Here is a 21,380-nt window from a genome sequence, read left to right as displayed (position 1 = left end):
TTGCGGGCAACAGCTAGTATGCAATATATTATATTATTTTAAAAATGATTAATTATTATTTTAATTATAAATTTCATCGTATTTGAATAGATATGCAAAAATATGAAATTGAAAACAGTAAGTACTTTTCAAAAATTAGATATTTTACTCTGACGCGCATGCGCATTGCTATCGCGCTCATACTCGAGGCTGAGTAATTCTTGTGTTTGAGGGATGTTTGGTCATTACAAACTGTCTGACTGATTTAATACAACTTTGTAATAGTTATCTGAATAACATATATAAAAGTCAGACATTTAAAAATAAATTAAGTTAATTTTTTTTTGATAGAGCTTTAAAGCGTCTGACAAAAGTTCTGGCGCATGGAAAGCGTCTGACTTCTCTGATATGACTTCAGAGTAATAGTCTATAAAATATATATAAAAATCAGTCATAAAAATTTAAGTTAAGTAACTGTGATTTTTAGTTACCTTTCTCGCCTGGTACCTGCGCAGGTGTCACCGGGCAAGTCTCACAAACATGCAGGTATTAAAAGTACATGAAAGACTACTGAGAATCGAAAGATCCATTCTTTAGAAAATAAGTTGTGTCTTACGGCTCTGGGATCTTGGACTATAAGGTTCCATCCAATATTAATAAATGTAATCTTACAGGTAAAAGGATCTTATAAGTACGTACGCAAGGATCCTATACTTGGTATAGTTGGTAGACTTGAATTAAATGAAATAAACGGAGATATCTCGTAAAAACATAAGGTAGATGCGCAATGTCTAGCGATGAATATTAAGCACCTGATTTCCATTGAATGTAAACAAGGCAGTAATGGCTACCGGCCGGTGTTTACGAGTAAGACAAGTACTTCGCAACAGACAGACATATAATATTGACATAAGTAACGATTACAAATGACCTTTGGGAGTAGTATCATAACATGATGCGATAACTGTGGTAAATATGGCTTGCTAAGATGCTATAATTACTGTATTTTTGTGAACTAAGTTGTTAATTGAAATCATCATCCTTCTGGTGTTTGTCTGGTTTCACCTATGAAAAATTATCAAGGAGTGGGAAGTCAGGTAAGGACTCACTCAGGTAAGGAGTCTGAAACGACTCACGTAAGGTCTTAGTGGAACTTTCAATTAAGGAACCAAGCATCCTACATATTTAAATCTGAATACCTACGTAGGTCTCATGATGAGCATCGGTTAGCATTCAAAATGTAAAAGGAGGTAAATAAACAGAAAATAGTCATCGAATCAGGGCCGCTATGGGTACTCGTACTAACCTTTACTAGAAATGGGTAGGTAAGTTCTTGAGACAGAGACCCTAACAACAATACCTTTAACTTAGTGTCCCATTACTTGATTGGTTTTGTTTGTGATGCGGTTTATAAATAAAATAATATGATTCATGCCATCACCACGTGCATTGCCGGCGATAACAAAACATACGTTCATGCTAGCGTCGTGTTTACTTAAATTGAATGGACTATAATGAAAATCTTCAGATAAGATTATTTTTCTAGAGCATGTCCATCAATCATTTATTGACCTAAATTTAGTTATGTATTTTAGGAATATCAATACAACATTTAGTAAAGGAAAATTATAATCGTAACTGACCTAAGCGTAATTAAACTACGTACATTGCTTTGTATGATTTCATCTGAAATTTATTTTCTTTGGTATTTTTTCGTAATAAGTGGCCTGATTTACGAAACTCTCGTTAGAAAACTGTACAGTTTGTTAGAAGTAATACTGGTTGAGAAATACTTATTGGGAAGTTTTGTAACAGTTTTGCAACTGCACTAACTAAGCAATTGATTTCGGTCGGTGAAACCTTGCGGAGAAAATTCAAGGAAACCCCTTCTGGAATACTTATAAATTAATGTAAGGACATAAGAATACTTTTTTTATTGCATTTTTATAAATGCTATTAAGCTGTGGATAATATTGCTAAGTAAGTATTTACTATTTCGAACCCAAAATTATAACTGATAAGTATTTAATAACGATACAGAAAATTAATTTTGAAATGTAAATAAAGTACTTAAAGGCATTCGCCAAAAAAAATGAACGAACTTTTTTGAACTTTAGATGTTCTCATGGAAGCGAAGCCCGGGGCAGAAGCTACTATTGATATGAGAGATAAAATGAAAGAACCGGCTACTATCAACAGCAACTTCAATTTCTATTTTTAACGTCATTAAAACCCTAAAGGATGATTCTCATTAGAGCAGGTTGTGTTCTAGGCCGTCTATAAGAACGGGCAATCCATAAGAACGGGGCTGAGGCCATGCATGATGCATACGATAGCTATGGGTATTAGGTAAGTTACACAAGTAAAACTAAAATTTATATTCATTACTATAAGGCATTTTCTTTCATTATTATGAGGTTTCATAACATTGATTGACGTCGAAGAAATGACTTTAAGCCAATTTAAAGCCTTTAAAGTCCAATCCATACTAATATTATAAATTTCTGTTTGTAACGCTTTTGTGGCCAAACTGCTAGACTGTTTTTTTGATGAAATTTTGTTGGACATTTTCAATTATCTGAAAACAACAAAGATCTACCTTTTATTGGAAATTCCAGCACACGGACTCAGACAGAAGCTAGTGTAATATTAGATGCTTCATTCATATTTGTAACGTTTCAAATCCGTGTCACATCCCACTTCATAAACGGCCCGCTCTAATGAGAATCATGCCTTATTTAAGTGTATCATGTTACCGCAGCGTGGGTCGTGTCGTGGTATGCAACGCAAATTCTTAATTGCCGAGGACATGAGTGCATAGACTATTAGGAAGTAACTACCCATTATATTTAGATTACTAACGGCTTTTGTTCATTTACATGAGCTTAGTATAACTTATTTTTAATTAAGTTTCTTGATTAATCATTAGGTAAGTGTATAACTAAATAGGGCAGAACATAAGAATTAAGACAACCTAGACTACCTACGGATAAAGTAAAAAGCTACGAAGTTATGAATTTCACAGTTCTAACGTGAAAAGTGGTTACGTTTTGAAGGTCAAATAAATATAGAAATTTGTACATATTTATGAAGTAAACAAGATTAAATAAATTAAATTAAAGACACAAAGTATATACAAATAGTCATATGATATTGATTGTAGTTAGATATATGAGATAAAAGCCTGCGTACAGTGTACACCACTGTTAAATAATTATGTAACTATGTGTATTTGGTAGGTATTAGACTTATCAATTTCTACCTACATACATGTATGTATGTGTAGACTGTTGTTACGGAAACTCATTATTAAAAGATTTTGGTAGAGAGAGGTTACTTATTTAGTTACTAACTTTTCAGTAATTTGAAATTAAACTGAAAATTATTTTTTTTATATAAAATATCATTAAATGTTGTTTTATGTTGCTATGGGTCCTATTGTTATGACATGAAATTTATTTAATGAAAAAAACAAAGAAAATCACAATATCTGATATTGGTTCAGAGGTTACTTAGTTACTTTTTGCATGATGTTAAGTCCGTGAAAATTTTTGTAATTGTATATATCAGAAAAGAAATATATAGTTACGAATAGTATACACATGTACCTGTGTCATTAGAGAATTTGCGATCTCAAAACGGAATACATAAACGACGGTGAAAAATCCTCCAGGGTTCCAAAATTCATCTCTCTTCTCATGGGTCTACTGGAAGAGATTTCTATTGAAATAAGTAGCACCTTTTTACTGGAATTACTGTATTAAATGCTCCTGTATATAATTTTGTATATTTAAATAGATACCTAGTGAAGAAAATAAAAAAGTCTTTACTTATTTTATCTATTATTAGGCATGAACGTTGATTAAAAGTAATTAAACAAATGATTGTGTTGCAGAACATAGTCGTAAAATGTCAACATTAACAGTACAATGAATCTCTCATTGTTATTCCATTGTCTCAGTTTGTTTTGAAAACAATCTGCGTTAAGACACTCTGTTTGACTGAGAGTCTGCTTAATTTATTGTTTAGCTTAACTAAGTAGAATTCTCGAACATGTTTAGTGATAAAAATAAAACTAAAATAGTAAAACATTAAGAAAAAATTGTAAATAAAAAAAATATCTTTAAGATCGAAAATATTATAAGTATGGAGGCATCGTGACAACTGAAATATAAATATTAACGTGTACCTACTTGACTTTAATTATTATAGCCTAATATCTTTCTATTTGTTTGTTATATGTACTTAGCAGCGATGATGTTGTGTAGGTTCGATAAATCAAACATAAAATAAGTGTTACAGTGGATTCTACTTTGTCATGGTCATCAATCCATTACTCGAAATGGTAAAAAAAATAATGTATTTATATTTCCTGATGAATAAAACTAAGCATTTAAAGAAATTATAGATGAAAACCAGGCCGCGTCAATAGTACACTTAAAAACAATATATACATTTGTGCAAACTTATACTAAAAATAGAACAATATCAACGTTGTATCTATCAAACAACATACAAATATTTATATATTACTGTGTACATAAAGTGTAAACAGGTTACATAACCGGCTATTTATGTACATACCAGTTTTCCAAGAGGCTGCATACTGTGTAGATTATGATTGCAGTAAGACCTAAGTAATTAAGTTAATGATAAATGCATAGCTACTTCAATGTCAGGTGAAGGCCAATAGCATACGCAAAATAATTTATCGAGATCACGTGTTTAAAACAATCTTGCTTATGGTATGTGATCGATTCTGCATGCACTGGTGGGTTATATATTATGTTATGATATATAACCGACATTAAAAAAGGAGACGGTAGGTAAGAGTTCTCAAATCAATTTGAAACGGTTTAAATCATGATGTAAAATGAAGTGCGTTGTGGTTCCCGGCATTAAAGAATTCTACTCTAATTCTACTTCTACTCTAAAAAGGACCATTCTATTCTTTGCCCATGGATGTCGTAAAAGGCGACTAAGGTATAGGCTAAAAACTTGGGATTCGTCTTCTTTTAGGCGACGGGATAGCGACCTGTTATTATTTGAATCTCTATTCGTTTCTTTTAACCATACGGCTGAACGTGGCATATCAGTCTTTATGAGGCTGTTGGCTCTGTCTAAGACTCTAAAGTCAAGTTAGCTATTATACTTCTGCCGTGGTATAACTAAAATGCCGTTGTCTGACATCAGGATTTACACCTATTTTACCAGTAAAATAAGAAAAAAAAAATCTCTTTCGATCTGTATATACGACTTTTTGGTATCTTTAAGTCATAAATAGGCGTTCTCATTGATGAATGGCATCAGTTTAAATTTTTACCGCATTTTTTGACGTTTTACTTAAAACAAGGATTTGGCAGATAACGGCATTTTAGTTATACTCGTACCAGGGCAGACTTTTAGACGCCAACGTCTTAGGGTTATAAATCGCCTATCAGAAAAGAACAATTGAGTTTTTTTCTACTAAGTAAACCAGAATTTTGAAGAAGTTTGAATTTCACTAGTTCTAGTGGCTGGGAATTTTTTTATGCTGATCGGAATCAGGTGAAAATGTATGAAATGTGAGGTTAAACAATTTTTTAACGACTGTAAGCTACGATGAAGGACATTATTTTAGCAAGAAGTGCTGGCAATGGTCCTGGAATTGAAAAAGTTTAATATCAGCTTAAAAGAAGGTGGCATCATATGTAAGTATGTAATCGCTCCGATGATGGTCGGAAATGTAAATATTATCGCAAAAAATGTAAATTTGCTTTATTATACATACTCAGTTTGTTGGGGTTAAACGATTCCGTTTCAAGCAATGAACACAACGTCTGCGCCATTTCTTTTTCACGTGATATGTATGTAGTTTGGTGACAGAAAGAGATAAGCAGAAAAAATTGCTCGATTTCGGATACGAGTACTTAATGCCTGCCTGACTAGTTGAGTCCTGATTTTTACATCAACGATGATGCATAATGTTGTCCTTGTACACTTATAAATATGGCTATAAAACATCTGAAAATCTGGCTCTGTCTGCCCCGTAAAGGATATAGACGTGATTATATGAATAATAAAATATCTCGATATTTATAATACCTATTTCCTAATAATACCCTAGTGTACATTAGTACATTAAGTGTGGGCATAAAAGCTACATAATTCTTACAACTTTTTAGTGCGATATTTATTTACATATTTATATAAAAGTTTACTGCACAAAAAATGAACAAACGGCGGACTTAATGTTTGGCAATCATTACTAGTCTACCAGCTGAACAAACGAAAAACTTTGTGATTAAGTGTAGGTATATTCATACTGCAAAACTGTTGCTTGTTTGTAATGTATGTGTTAAAACAAAATTTATATGAACCTACAAGATACATAAAATACATACAAAATACCCCTTCACAGCATGTTTGAGCGATACCTACCAAAAATCCAAACATATTTTACACAACTAATTATGGCTGGATCATTAGAATTTTAAATTTCAAAGGTCATGAGAAAACAGGAATACAATCGGATATCCTGATTGAATATCGCGACGGAAGGCCCAGCTCTTGTGTGGACTCATTTAGCGAAACTCCTGAACCGCCATGTCGACCGGCAATCGAGATTTGGCATCAGAGATTATGAGTGATGACCGTAGAGGTAACCTCGCCAAGGTCATGCTGTGAAACAAATGCGAATTCTATAATTAATTAATTTGGAGCGCACGTTTTAGATTTTTATGAACGTTGTATGGAGATTGGAAAGGTATTCCGGCGCTGTATCAGGAAAGCCGATTCCGCATGTCGTGCCTTGTGATTTTCGGCTCTTTAGAATAGAAACTTTTCCCATGTATTTCATAAAAGGCGACTAAGGGATAGGTTTATAAACTTGGGATTTATTTTGTTGGCGAGGGGCTAGCAACCTGTCACTATTTGAATGCCAATGAAAGTAGAATAGAACACCGTACAATAAGCCGTACAGCAGCGTGGCCTTTCAGTCTTTTCAAGAATGTTGGCTCTGCCTACCTCGCAAGGGATATACACGTGGTTATATGCATTCAAAGACGATGGGCACTCACGCTATGTAACATTTCCTTTACTTTTACTGTCATGCGGATGATTAGCTCAAACGACGTTAAATAGTCACCGCATTAATGAAAGACAAATAAAAGCAAACAACAATCACAATATTTTTACTACCAGTAAACTAGTAGGTACTATTCATCTTCACGCTGGCGTTTGTCGTGTTCTTCATATATCTCGAAAGTCCTTACCTCTAACCATAATTCTGGAGTAAGTAAGTCAAGTTCTTGTACTGTTGCTGACTTGAATCTCTAATCAGTGAATCGTTACATATTTATTACCTACCTGTACTGCTTTCTACATGGTATTTTCTTTCACAGTAAGAGCAATGGTTATAGTAATTAAACAAATATACATATAACAGAATTCTTAGTACGAGGCGCGAGCGAAGCTATATCTATAAAATTAGTCGCAAACCAATCGCAAATGTGTGCGGCCTGCGCCAAACTGACTGTGTACCCAGTACTACGAGTATGTAGCTTCGGTAAATAGCTGAACGTTTGCGAGTGTGTGCTGTCATTGTGAATGTTTCCGGAAAAGTCGACAAGGGTCAATGAATAGACTCTATGCTATGTCTAGGATAATTTAGTCTATTTCTTATTTTCTTAGTTAATTATTCACAGGTGTTTTATTTCTTTATAGGGACACAAAATCGTGTGTCACAAAACAGGAGCAGGCCACGTGAGACTGGATAGCTTAAGTGATGGTACTGAGATGTAGATACCGTGATAGTTGACTAGCACATCTCCTTTAAGGTGACTTGATTGACTTCTACAATCTGCGCGGGAAGAGAAGCAGCTGGCACAGACAATGTTTATTTTTTCGCTTAAAGACCAGCATGCAAGCTTGCACTTGATAAATGTACATATTTGTTTATCGCCTTTAATGACAACCACGAGAATGAAATCGTGTCCTATGCTATTCTAAAGAGCCAGAAAATATAGAACACTGTCATAAAAACGCATACCTACTTACTTTCTTTTTCTTCAGCTCTGCTTCACTGTCCGGTATTTTATCGGCGCAGCGCATTGCTGGTTTCCCATAAATTAATTACCTAACTAAACTAAGCAGTAGAAACTTGTAAGGATGGTCGCTGACCATAATTTGAAAGTAAATAAACTTCCAGGTTTTGGTGACATGGCCTTGCATCAATGGGTTTCTGAGTTAAGTACATTTGTCGATTGCTTGTTGATAAGTGTATGCCAGCGATAACGGAAAACATTACGAGGAAATCAGGTAAGTGAACATAACCAGGATCTGGCCGGAAGTGGGGCCCCGGGGAGAAGCTAGTAAATTACGAAAATATTTAATTGGATAATTGACATCATGTTTTGACCTCATCATGACGTAGAGCAAACAAATCGAAACTCCTCCACCCGCCCTCGTCCTTTAAAAACTAAAACAAACTGGTGCAATAATTTTAATGACGCATCAGGTCGCTCGCACTGATTTTCCAACAATACATACATGAAGTATAATGATTTTCGTTGGGTCACCGACGTCCATGGAGAATTAGCGAGGCGTGTCGATGGTGTGATTCGTCCACATCGGTGCTCCCTATTGTGGTCCCCCTCTTTATGTGATTTAACTGAATTATGGAGTAGAAATGTCCACATTTGGTTTTGGCCGTTCAGTAGTGCGCTCGTGTGGTCGCGGGCTTGTTTTAGACGTGTGTGTGTGATTAACTTTAAGTGCCGCGTGCTACGGAGTGCGAGCTACGGGCGTCTACGAAGTTCGTAGCAGCCGTCTTAGGGAAGTTCAAGTAAGTGCTACGCCGCCTTCGAAGTTGTGGGCGGAATAAGTTTTCTTTAATATTTTTGTTTAAGCTTAACTTAAAGTATTTATTTCAACTTTATTGCACCTAAATGTATTTTTAACTTTTCGTAAAATATAAGTTTATTAACTAACTCATAGATAAATTTAAAATACTTGTTATTTTTTTGTTAAACGAAAATATAGTTAAACGAAAACTAATTTCAGTTCAGTTCATTTCATAAAGAATTACATAGTTAAGTCTTGTACAGTCAGACACATAAATAAGTGTACAGAGCTCTAAATTCAACAATATTTAAATCAGAAACTACGTACATAATAATAATAATTAAAGGGTATTTTTTAACATTAGCTTTTTATGTAACTAAAAAAAGAGAAGAAGGAAAGTTGACACCGAGCCCTGAAGCATTGGCGGAGGGTGTAACTGGGAACACACGAGGATAAAAGAGATTAGATACTTTTGGTTTGTTGAAAAAATAATTACGTTTTTAACTTTGCTATTACATATTCTATGACAAAGTATAAAATAGTTAAATGCTTTCTAGCCGTGTAGCGTATCTATCCGACGAGCTAGGGCGGTGGCTGCGCGCGCGCAGTGTTGTGTGACGTGATGCAACAGTAGCCGACCACGTGCGGTACCTGTCAACTTAACTACCATAAATTAACAACAATTACAACTACTTATTTAGTGAAATTTTTCTATATTCTTATCGTTGGCCAACTAGAAGAAATTTATTAACAACTACGTTTATCCCAACTTTTTGTTTGTGCACATTGTAATGAATATGATACTTTTTCTGATATAAAAAGTACTCGCTGTAGAATATGATGATAAAATGTAACGGTTCTAAGATGCATTGTTATCATATCGGGACTTTCTGCTTGATGCCTGAAAATACAGACAGGTAGTTTATTTTTTATCACATTGTGGAAGTGGTACTATTATATTGATACAAAATTCATAAATTTTGTATCGATATAATACTTATTACCACTTCCATTTCCAAAAATGTTTTAAATTCTACATTTAAGTGTTGCCAATTCCTTCGAAATATAAATTTAAAAAGTTTAAAACTCAGATATATTACAGTTTTTTGTGTAAACTACATGACGAAGGCTCCTTTTAAATACTTCTTACAGGATGCTCCACTCTTTCTTAGTAAGATGCAAACCGTTTTTATCGTCCCTGTGCCAATTAGTTTTTAAGTTTTTTTCGTTAGATCTTTCTTCTTTAAATTATTAGTGTGAAGTATAAATAAGTAGCATTATTTAACAGAAGTACCTACTCGTATTTATAGTCCAATAACCAACCTGTCACAGAATTCATAATTTCACTAACGTATAAGATGAGGGTTCTTACAATATTTCCCGTCACAATTCGTAATTTGACTTCCAAGATCGAGTTTTGAGGCAAATTTCTAAAACTTAACAAAGTTCTAAATCTTCCAGCCTTAATTATCAGAAGCAAGAAGGAATCATAGGGAGCTAGATCAGGATTAACAGTAGGTACTTAGATAAAAGTATGAAATCAGCACCGTATTCCAAAAAAATCTCCTTTGTACTGAATGAATTTTGAGTTAACAGATTTTCCGACATTATTATGGTTGCATGCCCGCTGCGAGAAAAATAACAAGCATTTGTTTTTTAACTGATTCGAAAATTATAGTTAAATACCTGAAACATCCTAGCAAATTGGTGTATTTAATTACGAGTATATTCTCTTACAGTATGTCAAAACATACTTATCGAGTGACGTACAAGTCCTGATTTCGAAGCGCATAGCATACAAAAGTGGAGGGTCAGGTGGTCAGGTCCTGGGAATGACTGTTGTCGAACCTTCAATAACCATTTACTAATAACCAGAGGAAAGCCTCCGCAACCTTGCAAGAAAACCTAACGCGACTGGGATCATTATTACACGTTCAATTGCTTGAATGTGCAGGTTGCAGCACGCATCGATTAGCATTCAGAGTGTATTTGTACATAAAAATATTGTTAAGACAATTATTTACCTTATACTAAGTTCCATAATTGCTATTCAGAAATTTTCGGAGAATACGGACACATAACTACTTTTAACGTAAATAATTTTCGACACCAAGAACAGAACACAAATAGATTACCACAAATCCAAATTGTATTGAAGTACCAAACAAATGAAAGATTGCGTAATAGGTTTGCTTTGGTTTCGACATTGAGCAACGTGGTAACCAAAACCCACGGGATAAATGCTATGGGTTTTTCCCACGGGCACGCCCAAGCCTGCCCATCCTTTATTCCTTCAATGGAAGATAAACAGTTTTCACGCCATTTCGCCATGGCTCAGTGGATGCCATGAAAAGTCCTGTTACTATGGGAGCTATGGAATGTTTCCGCATTCAGCTCTTTCAATTTAAGGGAACGCTCATAGATTCATTGTGGAACTTTCACTTGTGAATTGATAATATTGGACTTATGACAATAAAACTTTACAATACTTAGTAATAACATTAACATAAATGGCCCGATATATTGTCAGTTAGTTTTACAATTATTAAAAACTTCCACTGACTACTGATTTGACTTTTAGGTAAAGGTGAAGAAAAATCTACTACGAAAATGACTTTGTTTGGCACACAAGCGCGAGGTGCAGGGGAAATATTTGATGGAATGAATCGGAGCTTCCACCAAATAGCAAGAACGACATTGGATTAAAACGGATTGTAGCAAAATATCTTAAGAGTTTCCACTTAATTACAAAACAAAGTTTAAAATTTAAAATTGTCATTTCAATGTCAATTTTCTCATTTTCTATTGCACTTACAGCAATAAAGGCATCATTGTACGCTATGTATGATGTCTGATGAACGCCATTTTAAAATACCTATAATTATATGTTTTTAAATAGGTGCTCTGCGGCAGAGCACGACATTATTGGATGACTAAGCTACCATCTGGGGAATTTTGATCAGATTTTATTGTCTTTGCTTAAACTTAGCACCGAATTGGATTTAGTGGCAGAAAAGAGGTGATCATATCCTCGCTTCGCGATTCAACAAATTCTCTATATGTGTATCGCTCCTTGTGGCCCTGTATCTCGATACTAGATAAGCAACATACAGAATTGAAGCCAAGAGTGATTTGTTATTATTTGAGTTTAGGAAATTATGGGATAATATGCCAAAAGGCGTGCTCTGCTTTTGGCGTATTCTGGTGATATCGTCTATCATACCAGTTTTATAAAACTGCTTGGTTATTACCTAATATACATCAAAAGTGTATTTTTTTTTCGTTACTAGATACCTGCACACACTACAAAATATTGCATTCAAAATATTCGCGAATCAGACGGCGATTTCCCGCCAAAGATAACTGTACCAAAATTTGTTTCTACGTCATTGTAGAGTCGAGGACATTGCTCGTTCACAATGCACAGGAAGCCGACATCCGCTTTCCATCGGCACAATTTTTGGAAGCGCCAAAATTTTCATAGATCAAACCTTCGGCTGCTTTGTCATGTAGATTTTATGTTATTAACTTTTTAGGACCAGCGATATACATTTTGCGTAGTACAATCGCAACGATTAGTACGAAGTGTAATTTGAAGCGCCAAGTAGTAGGTAACATGACTATGAGTATTAAATACGAGTAGTTTCCACCTAATTACTTTAAATGGGTTTAATGTATATTTCATAGAACTTATTTTACTTTATAAGTAAACTATGCAAATTATTTAGACAGTTTTAAGGGGATACAAGATAATTTAATACTATAATGAAAAATTACAAACATGAAATACATACGTTTCACGTCTTTGTCCCTTACGAGATAGAAAAACCAAATCCAGCAGACCGCATTAAGCTGACCACGTTTCTGGTAGAATTCATTAAGAGATAGTGAGTTGCTAGCCCATCATGATTCTTTTTCGGCAATAGACCAGCGTAAAAACTGCAAAATGGAAGTGATTTCTTCGAATCACAAGTGTGCTAGTGAAAAGTCTTAATTTTGATGTATTTATAATATGTTCTATATAGAATTCGAAATCACCTAGTAGTTGACTCCTCTTCAGCCACGCCAGTTACTAATTCGTATCCTAAGAATCACCGGCACCACCTCTCCGGTGATACACACTAGCGTACTGGTTAAACAGGAGTACACACTAGCATACTCGTTAAAGACAAGAGAGTACAACACACATGCATGTATTAGTAGTAGGGAATATCTCTTCGTGGTCATGACAGCCTGGTACATTTAAGCGAAATACACGTGAGTCGGTCGGTGCACTAACCCCATTTACCCCACCCCCAGTAAGGCGGGCGGGATATGGGCGGGAACATCAGTTTGATCTTTATTATTTGTCTTGGTCATCAGTAGATAACTAAAACTTAATACTGATTGCGTCTCTTTCTCTCTTTGGCAATACAGGGGGATCAGCTATTTTGTATTGAGATTGTCCGTACGAGAAGTCGTAGGCAACAGCTAGTAATAATAATAGTTGTTAACTCACAATTCTCTAATGAAAAACAGAATGGAAAATTTGCAGAGAAAAATAATATTAATAATAATACAAAATTACCACATGAAATATGGATGGATTATAATGTGCAAACATAGATAACAGGTCGTCTCTTATCGATGTTTATAAGCTTTATGTTAATCCCAACATGACTACCGACCTAAACCTACTCAAGTGCTCTTACTCATGACGCACTTAGAGATTTAATCTTGCTTATAAAAAGGCCATTTTTACCGCTTTCGGGCTTTCGACGCAGGATCGCGCGATGGACATTTATTCCTAACACCCTGTTAGGAATAGATGTATAGATGGACCGAGTAAATACTATTTTACAAATGGCTTACAGATTAATATATACAGCAAGCTTAATAGCTTAATTAACAATGGGCGTTTTGTGCGGAGCTTCGCACCCGTGGGAATAACCAGACAGGGACAGAATTAGCATTTGTTACTCCTGAAGAATTGGGAGGTCATTGTCGTTATTAAAAATTGGATCACTTTAAGCTCTGTTTTCTGTAAAATTTAATCCTGCTTTTGTTCTGGTGAAAGATCAGGCCAAGAGTACCCCAAACCAATGAGATTGCATGAAATTTAAAGTAGATAAAGCTCATGAAGTTTGCAGAGATAGTGGCAAGTGGAAATATGTAAGTAGTCTTTGCTTATACTTTCGAGCAAGTAGCGTGATCTTAACATGTACATATATGTATGTTTAATCCATGATCTTCAGATCCCTACGCCAATAGTTTCCTAACGTTGGAATTTATACAACGTTATTGTACAGTGTTATAGAACTTAAAACTGTTATAGAACCTATTCAGTGTTACAGATAGAACTAATTGAGATCATTTCACGGGTCTACGCCAAGTAACGGTATCATTTGATACATTTCAATATGTCCGCGGTATCAATGGCCCTGTACTGTTATACTGTAGTTAGACTGCCCTATGGAACACCATTTGTATTAAATATCTATAGTTTGTGCTCGGCTTTATTGAAAGCAATCAACTAATCAGTATCATCAGAGCAATCAGTACATGATTCGCTCTCATGTGGTACCTACATGGCCATATAGACTTTTATTACACCCAGTCGGAATACTGTCAAGTTTACTATTACGTAGGAAGAGGTGGTTTTCCCTTTACTTTTCAAGGAATCCTGGATTCAAATATATCCGGGATAAAATATGAAACAATATGTTGATAGAAAATGTATACCAAATATGAAATATCATACGTACATACATACATATCATCTGTCTCCCATTGGGGTAGGCAGAGACTATGGTTTTCCAACTATAATTAAAGTGTAAATATAAAGGAGAATTCTCTAAATATTATCTCATACACTCACATTATCACGTCTTTATCCCTTACCGGGTAGAAATAGTCGATATACTGCAAGTCCAGACAGATGTCTTGATGATAGAACTAAGATTCAGATACTGACAGTTTTAAGCTCATCAATTTCTCGGCGCTCAGTGTGAAAATTATAACTAAGAGAACCATGACCCTTGTTCATCACAAACGAAACAAACTTACAAATCATTGCAATATTAGAATGGTAAATGTAGTTCTATTTGGGCTCGTAAAATTCCGCATGACCTTTTTAAACAGGTACACTATAATTTTAGGTCTGAAGGTCGGTACATGAAGTGGTGCTTTATAAAGTGCTGTATAATATTTGTGACAAGCAACCTTGCACTCATTGACAGCTTCTATTCAGCAGGTGCAACCAACCATTTTGAAAAACGCATGCGATGATCAACTCTAAGCAAGCGTCACGTTTGAAATACTTGGTTTGATATAACAATGAATGTTTGTTATCAAAGAAGCGAATATAAAGACTCAAAAATTTTTACGGCTTTTCAGGAATGGGGTTTTAATGAGCAGTCATGATCCGGGTGGGATTAAAAATTCTACGGTTTAAGTTATCTCCAATATCTTTTTGACAATTTTCTAAAATCGTTTCTAATAAAAGGCCGATATGGAACATTTTTATAAAAAATACATCACAAAATATAATACAATCAAAAAATTGATCAGACTAGCGCTGGGTAGATACTACAGATCTACTTACTACCAACTACCTACTTCTCGCTATGTTCAAGATGGTCCTCTGAGACCTCCCATACCCTGATTATGTTCCCAGCCTTCCAGAAATAGTCCATAAAAATACAGCATGACTTATGCTATCAATCTATTTTATCAGGTGACCACATGACAGGTCGGTGACGTGCCAGCACCCACAGCTCGGAAGATGAAGCCGCGGGGGGCGAGCGTCATGCACGCCTTCACTGCGCTTACTATGTTGACAATGGCCAACGGTAAGTGCTAAGTACTGACACTATGTCATAGATGCCCTTTGAAAATTAAAGTAAAACCGAAGTCGTTTTAAATGATTACTTGATTTACGCATGTAAAGGATTGATGGACAAAGAATATGTAAGAAGGAATGGTCCAAGATTACTAGAACTATTTAACCCTTCACAATATTTCAAATTCATTAAAAAAGTATGTGACTGTCAACATTGGCCTGTTTCAGTCCAAAACTCTTCCTTAAATTTCCTTAAATTCCTATAGAAAAGGAAAAATAGAACGGGATTATGCGCATATCAAGTTAGCTTGGACTAGTTTATATAAACTTTGACATACTTTCCCTCTATTATATGGTAAAGCATATCGAAATGTCACAGTAATTTCGGTGATCCGGTTTGGTAGTGCTCGATAGCTGCAACTGTAAACATTTTAACGAATTCATGGCACCGTATCAATAGAGCCAATGTCCTGATTTTATTATTCAATGGATGACGATCGCTCTTTATTAATAGTTTCATTTTGCAATTAGATCATTAAAGTTTATCTTAACATCTTTGAGAATTTCAGTGCATTAATCTTGATGTCAATTAATCATTTAGTAGAAAATTGTTTGGTTTGAAAACCTTAAAATAATATACATTTAATAACATAATTGAACTAAAAATTTTGGCTATGGTTTTGGTTAGTCAATTGATTAAAATGATTTCCGATACAATTTAAAAGCAGACATTAAACATTCACGTTCTTTTTCAGCCCAAACAACGTGTAACCAAGGCATGGGGCGCGTGATGTATGAAAGATTACCGAATCAACAACTACACGGATTTGACGACGATGTCGTGAGTAATACCTATCACAACAATGAATAACAATTAACAGTATGACGTAAGACAAAGGTCATATAACAAAAGCGGTAGGTTTTTAATGAGTTAACATGTAAAGTATCTGAACTTTAACTAAACTAAATATCATCAAAAAATTGTGGTAATGTAGATATCTATAACATAAAAATTATTAAAGATCTAAGTGATACATAAAAAAATATTGCAGGTACGCGAAACAGCACCACCGTTTCGGGTTCTTGAAAAGTGCCAAGACTTGTGTTTGCGAGACCGTTCAGTGAACAGCTTAGTCAGGACTTGCAACTCTATTGACTTTCAACCTGGAGCCCGCATTGCCGCATTCAGCCCTGAACCTGAATACGAAGAATCTACTTGCTTCCTGACTAGAGAACAGGCTATGCCAGAGGGTATAGGCTCTCTCATGATTGTACCCAACAGCGTGCATTTTAATGAGATTTGTCTCACATGTGGGTATAAAATTTATTGGAAAGTACCATTTACTGCAGTAATTGTGCATTATATATATAGTCCATCTATATCCCTTGCGGGGTAGACAAAGCCAACAAGTTATGTTTTGATTCAAATATAAATAAAATAAATTGTGCGTTAAAATATAAATATCTGACTTTTTTAGCAAATCGTCCAGAACGAGAATGTCCATCCCGTAGATATGTCTTCGAGCGTCATGCGCGTAAACGTCTAAAGTTACCGCCATCAGATCTCAAAGAAATTATGGTGGCTAACCGTACAGAGTGTGAAGACAAGTGCTTGCAAGAATTCAGTTTTGTGTGTCGATCAGCTACCTATGACTCTGCTCTCAGAACTTGTTCTCTCAGTAGATTTACAAGAAGAACTCATCCAGAATTGCTAGAAGATGATCATAATGCTGATTATTTAGAAAACACCTGTTTAAATGGTATGGTATTTCTGTTTGGTGAAACTTTGAACAATTAAGTAGTCTTCTTTCAGAGATTGGCAAATGTTCTTTGTTGTTTTATAGCTGAACGAAGATGTGACGGATTAGCAGTTTTCATTAAAGAAGAAAACAAACGCCTTGGGGGACCTTTCGAAGCTGATGTATTTTCCAACATGACTCTCGAAGAATGTCAGTCTATGTGTGTCCGTGCTGAAAAGTAAGTTTTTGTTCACATTAAGTGGCATCCCACTATGATCATGTCCCAAGAACATTATCTCAAATGATGATTTAATACTGTTAGTTTTCAAGAAAACTTAATTATGTAGATATAATAACGTTTACTTTTATTTTCACGATAAGTAGTAAAATATGATCCTGTTACATCATATGATGAATTCCCAAATGTGAATAAATACTGTAATATTTTAGGTATTTTTGCCGATCTATCGAACACGACACGATGACAAAACAGTGTGTTCTCTCAGAAGAAGATTCTGTGTCACAAAAAGACGATGTGACTGTAAGCGCGTCACCCACGCATCACTTCTACGACCTTGTTTGTTTGGACAATCGTTAGTATTATCTTCTGTTTGTCATTTAACTTAAGCATTAATTCGCTTTCCTTTTTAAACATAAATAACATTGAGTCTAACAGTAGCTATAAATCAGATAAAATTGTTTTTATTTGCAATTAAGTCTCTATTGAGAATTATACATATTGAATTTCTTTTTGTTTATTCAAATATCCCGACTAACATGTACTGACAATGCATGAAGCCTCAATAAGGTTTTTTTCATAATTATGATCAGTCTCTCATCGGGCAGCTCGTGGCACGGAGTACCCGGATAATAGCGTGACGTCACATCTGTTCTCTCCCGGGAGAAGACCAGATACGGCCTTCCAGAGGTACAGGAACAGCAGGATTACTGGAGAGTTCCATTCAGAAATCACGGGCCGCTCCCTTAGCGAGTGTTTGGATGAATGCTTGAGACAGACCAGTTTTCAGTGCAGGTAAATGCAACAGAAATATATGTTTAACTCAGTTTAGGCTTCTTTTTATTTTTGTGTTATGCGATGTGACCTGAGAGTACAAAGTATAAGAATGAACAAAATCGCTGTAGGGAAAGAAAACCAACAACAAATTTATCTATACTAATATTATAAAGCTGAAGAGTTTGTTTTGTTTGTTTGTTTGTTTGTTTAAACGCGCTAATCTCAGAAACTACTGAACCGATTTGAATAATTCTTTCACTGTTAGATAGTCTATTTATCGAGGAAGGCTATAGGCTACATTTTATCCCGGATTTCCTACGGGAAACGTCAACAATGCAGGTGAAAGTTGAATGAGTCGGCCATCTGCGAGCTTTCCACGCGAACGCTGCGCAAACCAACAAAGATATAGTAAAACAATGTACTAAAGATGTGAAGTACTCATTTTTTGCCACAAAAAAGTCCGCGAGAGCATATATCTATCTCTTAAGGTTTACTTACAATAACCACTTTTATGTTCATTTTTTAAGATTATTTTTTCATTATAAACATAAGTTAATTTGAAATCAATTTTCTTTAATTCAGTATTAATCCTTATCCAAATAAATATGTTTATTACTTTCGGCTTTTCATGTGGACTAAAATTGCCATTTACAGTATATAAATCAGACGAATAGGTTTTGAGATATGGTCGTTATAAGCAATTTGCAGCGAAACATTAAATACGGCGAACCAGCGTTCTTTCTAATACGCGTGACGCTATAAAGCCGAGGAGGATGTTTGCAAAAATAAATATGATGCCCAAATAACTATTCCACGCGGACGAAGTCGCGGGCACAGCTAGTTATAGATATGAGCAAAGAACCTAAGCGTGAAGTTCAGTTAATAAGACGCAATAATGTGCATCAGTTATGGTCACCGAAGATAAGATATTACAAAAAATACTTTATTCTTAACATTGTTATTTTTCACAACGACCAAACTGGTAAACAAGATAAACGATAAAATAGCATGGCTATCATAACACACATGCCAAACATCAATTTAATCTGTATTTGTATGTTAAATGTTCATGTTCATAGAAATATAAGTCCTGTTGATGCCATTACGGTATTTGAATTGCACGATATTGGAAACCTGTAAAAAAATATATGAGGTTGGATCTGGCCTTCCAGTTGGGCAATTAAAGGTGCAAAAATAAGAAAGAGACAGAGTAAAGAAGAAAATCTTATCCCCAGGGGCCACTTCACTTATTCCAGGCGCTGTAAACGGGATGTTAATAAACTGAATGCGTAGAAAGTCCTGGTAACAATGTACCAGGTAACTCTTCAACATCTGTATTTAGACTATCGTGAAAATTCTGTTAATGATTGATATATTTTAGGTCAGCCGTATATAGTGACCGTGCCAGGACCTGCAGGCTCAGTAGGTACAACCAGAAAGATGGGATGAGACTGTTGTATGACCCAGACTTCGATTACTATGAAAATTTAATGCGTAAGTATTGTTTACTTTTACCGATATTGGCTTCGAATTTATGTTTGCTGTCGTCGTTTCAAATTCTAAACTAAGAGGATAAGAATATTGTTGTATATGATCAGACCTCTGCAAAGAATTTAATTTTTCGAACAGTTGGTAAGCATGTTTAGTAACTTATTCTAAACGATGATATTGTTTGACTTGAAAAGCAAAATTTATATAGGTTGCGTGAAATAGAAATCATAAATTACATGACATAGAATCGGAATTACGGAACACAGGAAGAGTTCAATCATTTATGATTTGCTAAGTACATTCAAAATTGACTCTTCAATTGGTTGAATCTGATAGATAATAGATGTACAGCAAATATTTAAATAATGAATGTTTATCTAAAATAAAAGCAACTACTGGTGTTTTGGATCACAAATATAAAACGGAAATTAAAATATTCAACTGTTTAAGTAGAATCACAAATTGGATAAAAAATTCAATCAGGAGAGGAGACTTAAGACCATTCATTAAAACAGTAAGCAAGTGGAGTATTTATATACCTATGATTCGTATGAATGATACATATGAATCGAAATAATACCATTTCTACAAGCCTTGTAGTCCATCAATTGTATGATTGCAACCAATTGAAGTGTGTAGAGTCGACATTGAACCCAACGCTCCAAAAATAGACCACTACGATAATTTCAATTACACTGGAGTACAAAATTGTGCCTACGCTTGTACCTATGTAAACAACACAGGAATCTAAATTTGTTTTTCATATTTCTGTGGTTTAGGTATTCTTAGTAATAACTCACAAGTTACCAAATTGTAGTCAATTTTTTTTACGTTAAAGTGAATAGAATACACTTATTTAGTTTATAATCTGTTATTAAGAGTCGTTGACCGCATCGTCATTATCATAGTCAGGCAATCAGTAAATGTTTACAGAAATTCATATACATATATAAAACAGGTCGCAAAGACAACTATCTTTTACAATCGAATTTGATAATATTATTTCATTAGGTACTATAGAGTGAAAAGAAAGCAAACCCAAACATAACTAACAAGTGAGACTTTCCCATATCCCCTTAATTTACAAATATGTCTTTTATTGAATTTTTAGCTGTTAAACTTTCTTTAGACTGTCAGGTAATATTAAAATCATAATATTAAACATCAATATAAAGCGTAATTAGTAATACTGCTTATAAACCAAATTTGAGTTTGACTCTTCAAAATTGATCATGGTTATTCAAAATTTGGGGATCTCTAGATCAGCTTGTGAGTGGCGAAGGCGAGGCGGGAGCGGGGAGTGGATCACAGGATCGCCCTTGGGGACGCCCCACTACCTCAGGTTCGGTGCATGGTGGGAACGGGCTATTTTTTATACAAACCCCTTTTTGCGTAGCTGTTTTGTGTCACTTTTTGTCCAATGTATATTACGCTTTAATGTTTTTAATTTATATTTGTATTTATGGGGTTCCGATATTGAGATTATATCTATGTTATTCAACTATAGTAAAAA

General features: G+C 34.8%; 1 protein-coding gene across 1 annotated transcript in view; it reads left to right on the top strand.

Moving 5' to 3' along the window:
- The first annotated feature begins 838 nt into the window (after positions 1-838).
- LOC106132743 (uncharacterized) overlaps positions 839-21,380 on the top strand; it is a 30,783-nt gene continuing 10,241 nt past the window's right edge. The window contains exons 1-9 of the mRNA XM_013332261.2: positions 839-1,076; positions 15,518-15,632; positions 16,378-16,463; positions 16,675-16,933; positions 17,101-17,382; positions 17,467-17,599; positions 17,812-17,954; positions 18,208-18,394; positions 19,758-19,870. Coding sequence (XP_013187715.1) covers positions 15,566-15,632; positions 16,378-16,463; positions 16,675-16,933; positions 17,101-17,382; positions 17,467-17,599; positions 17,812-17,954; positions 18,208-18,394; positions 19,758-19,870 — 1,270 coding nt within the window. The 5' untranslated portion in view covers positions 839-1,076; positions 15,518-15,565. The remainder of the gene's footprint in view (positions 1,077-15,517; positions 15,633-16,377; positions 16,464-16,674; positions 16,934-17,100; positions 17,383-17,466; positions 17,600-17,811; positions 17,955-18,207; positions 18,395-19,757; positions 19,871-21,380) is intronic.

The sequence above is a fragment of the Amyelois transitella genome, chromosome 19, assembly GCF_032362555.1.
Source record: "Amyelois transitella isolate CPQ chromosome 19, ilAmyTran1.1, whole genome shotgun sequence".
Classification (NCBI taxonomy): Eukaryota; Metazoa; Arthropoda; class Insecta; order Lepidoptera; family Pyralidae; genus Amyelois; species Amyelois transitella.
Note: the sequence above shows the minus strand (reverse complement) of the source record. Positions and strands in the feature narration are given on the sequence as shown.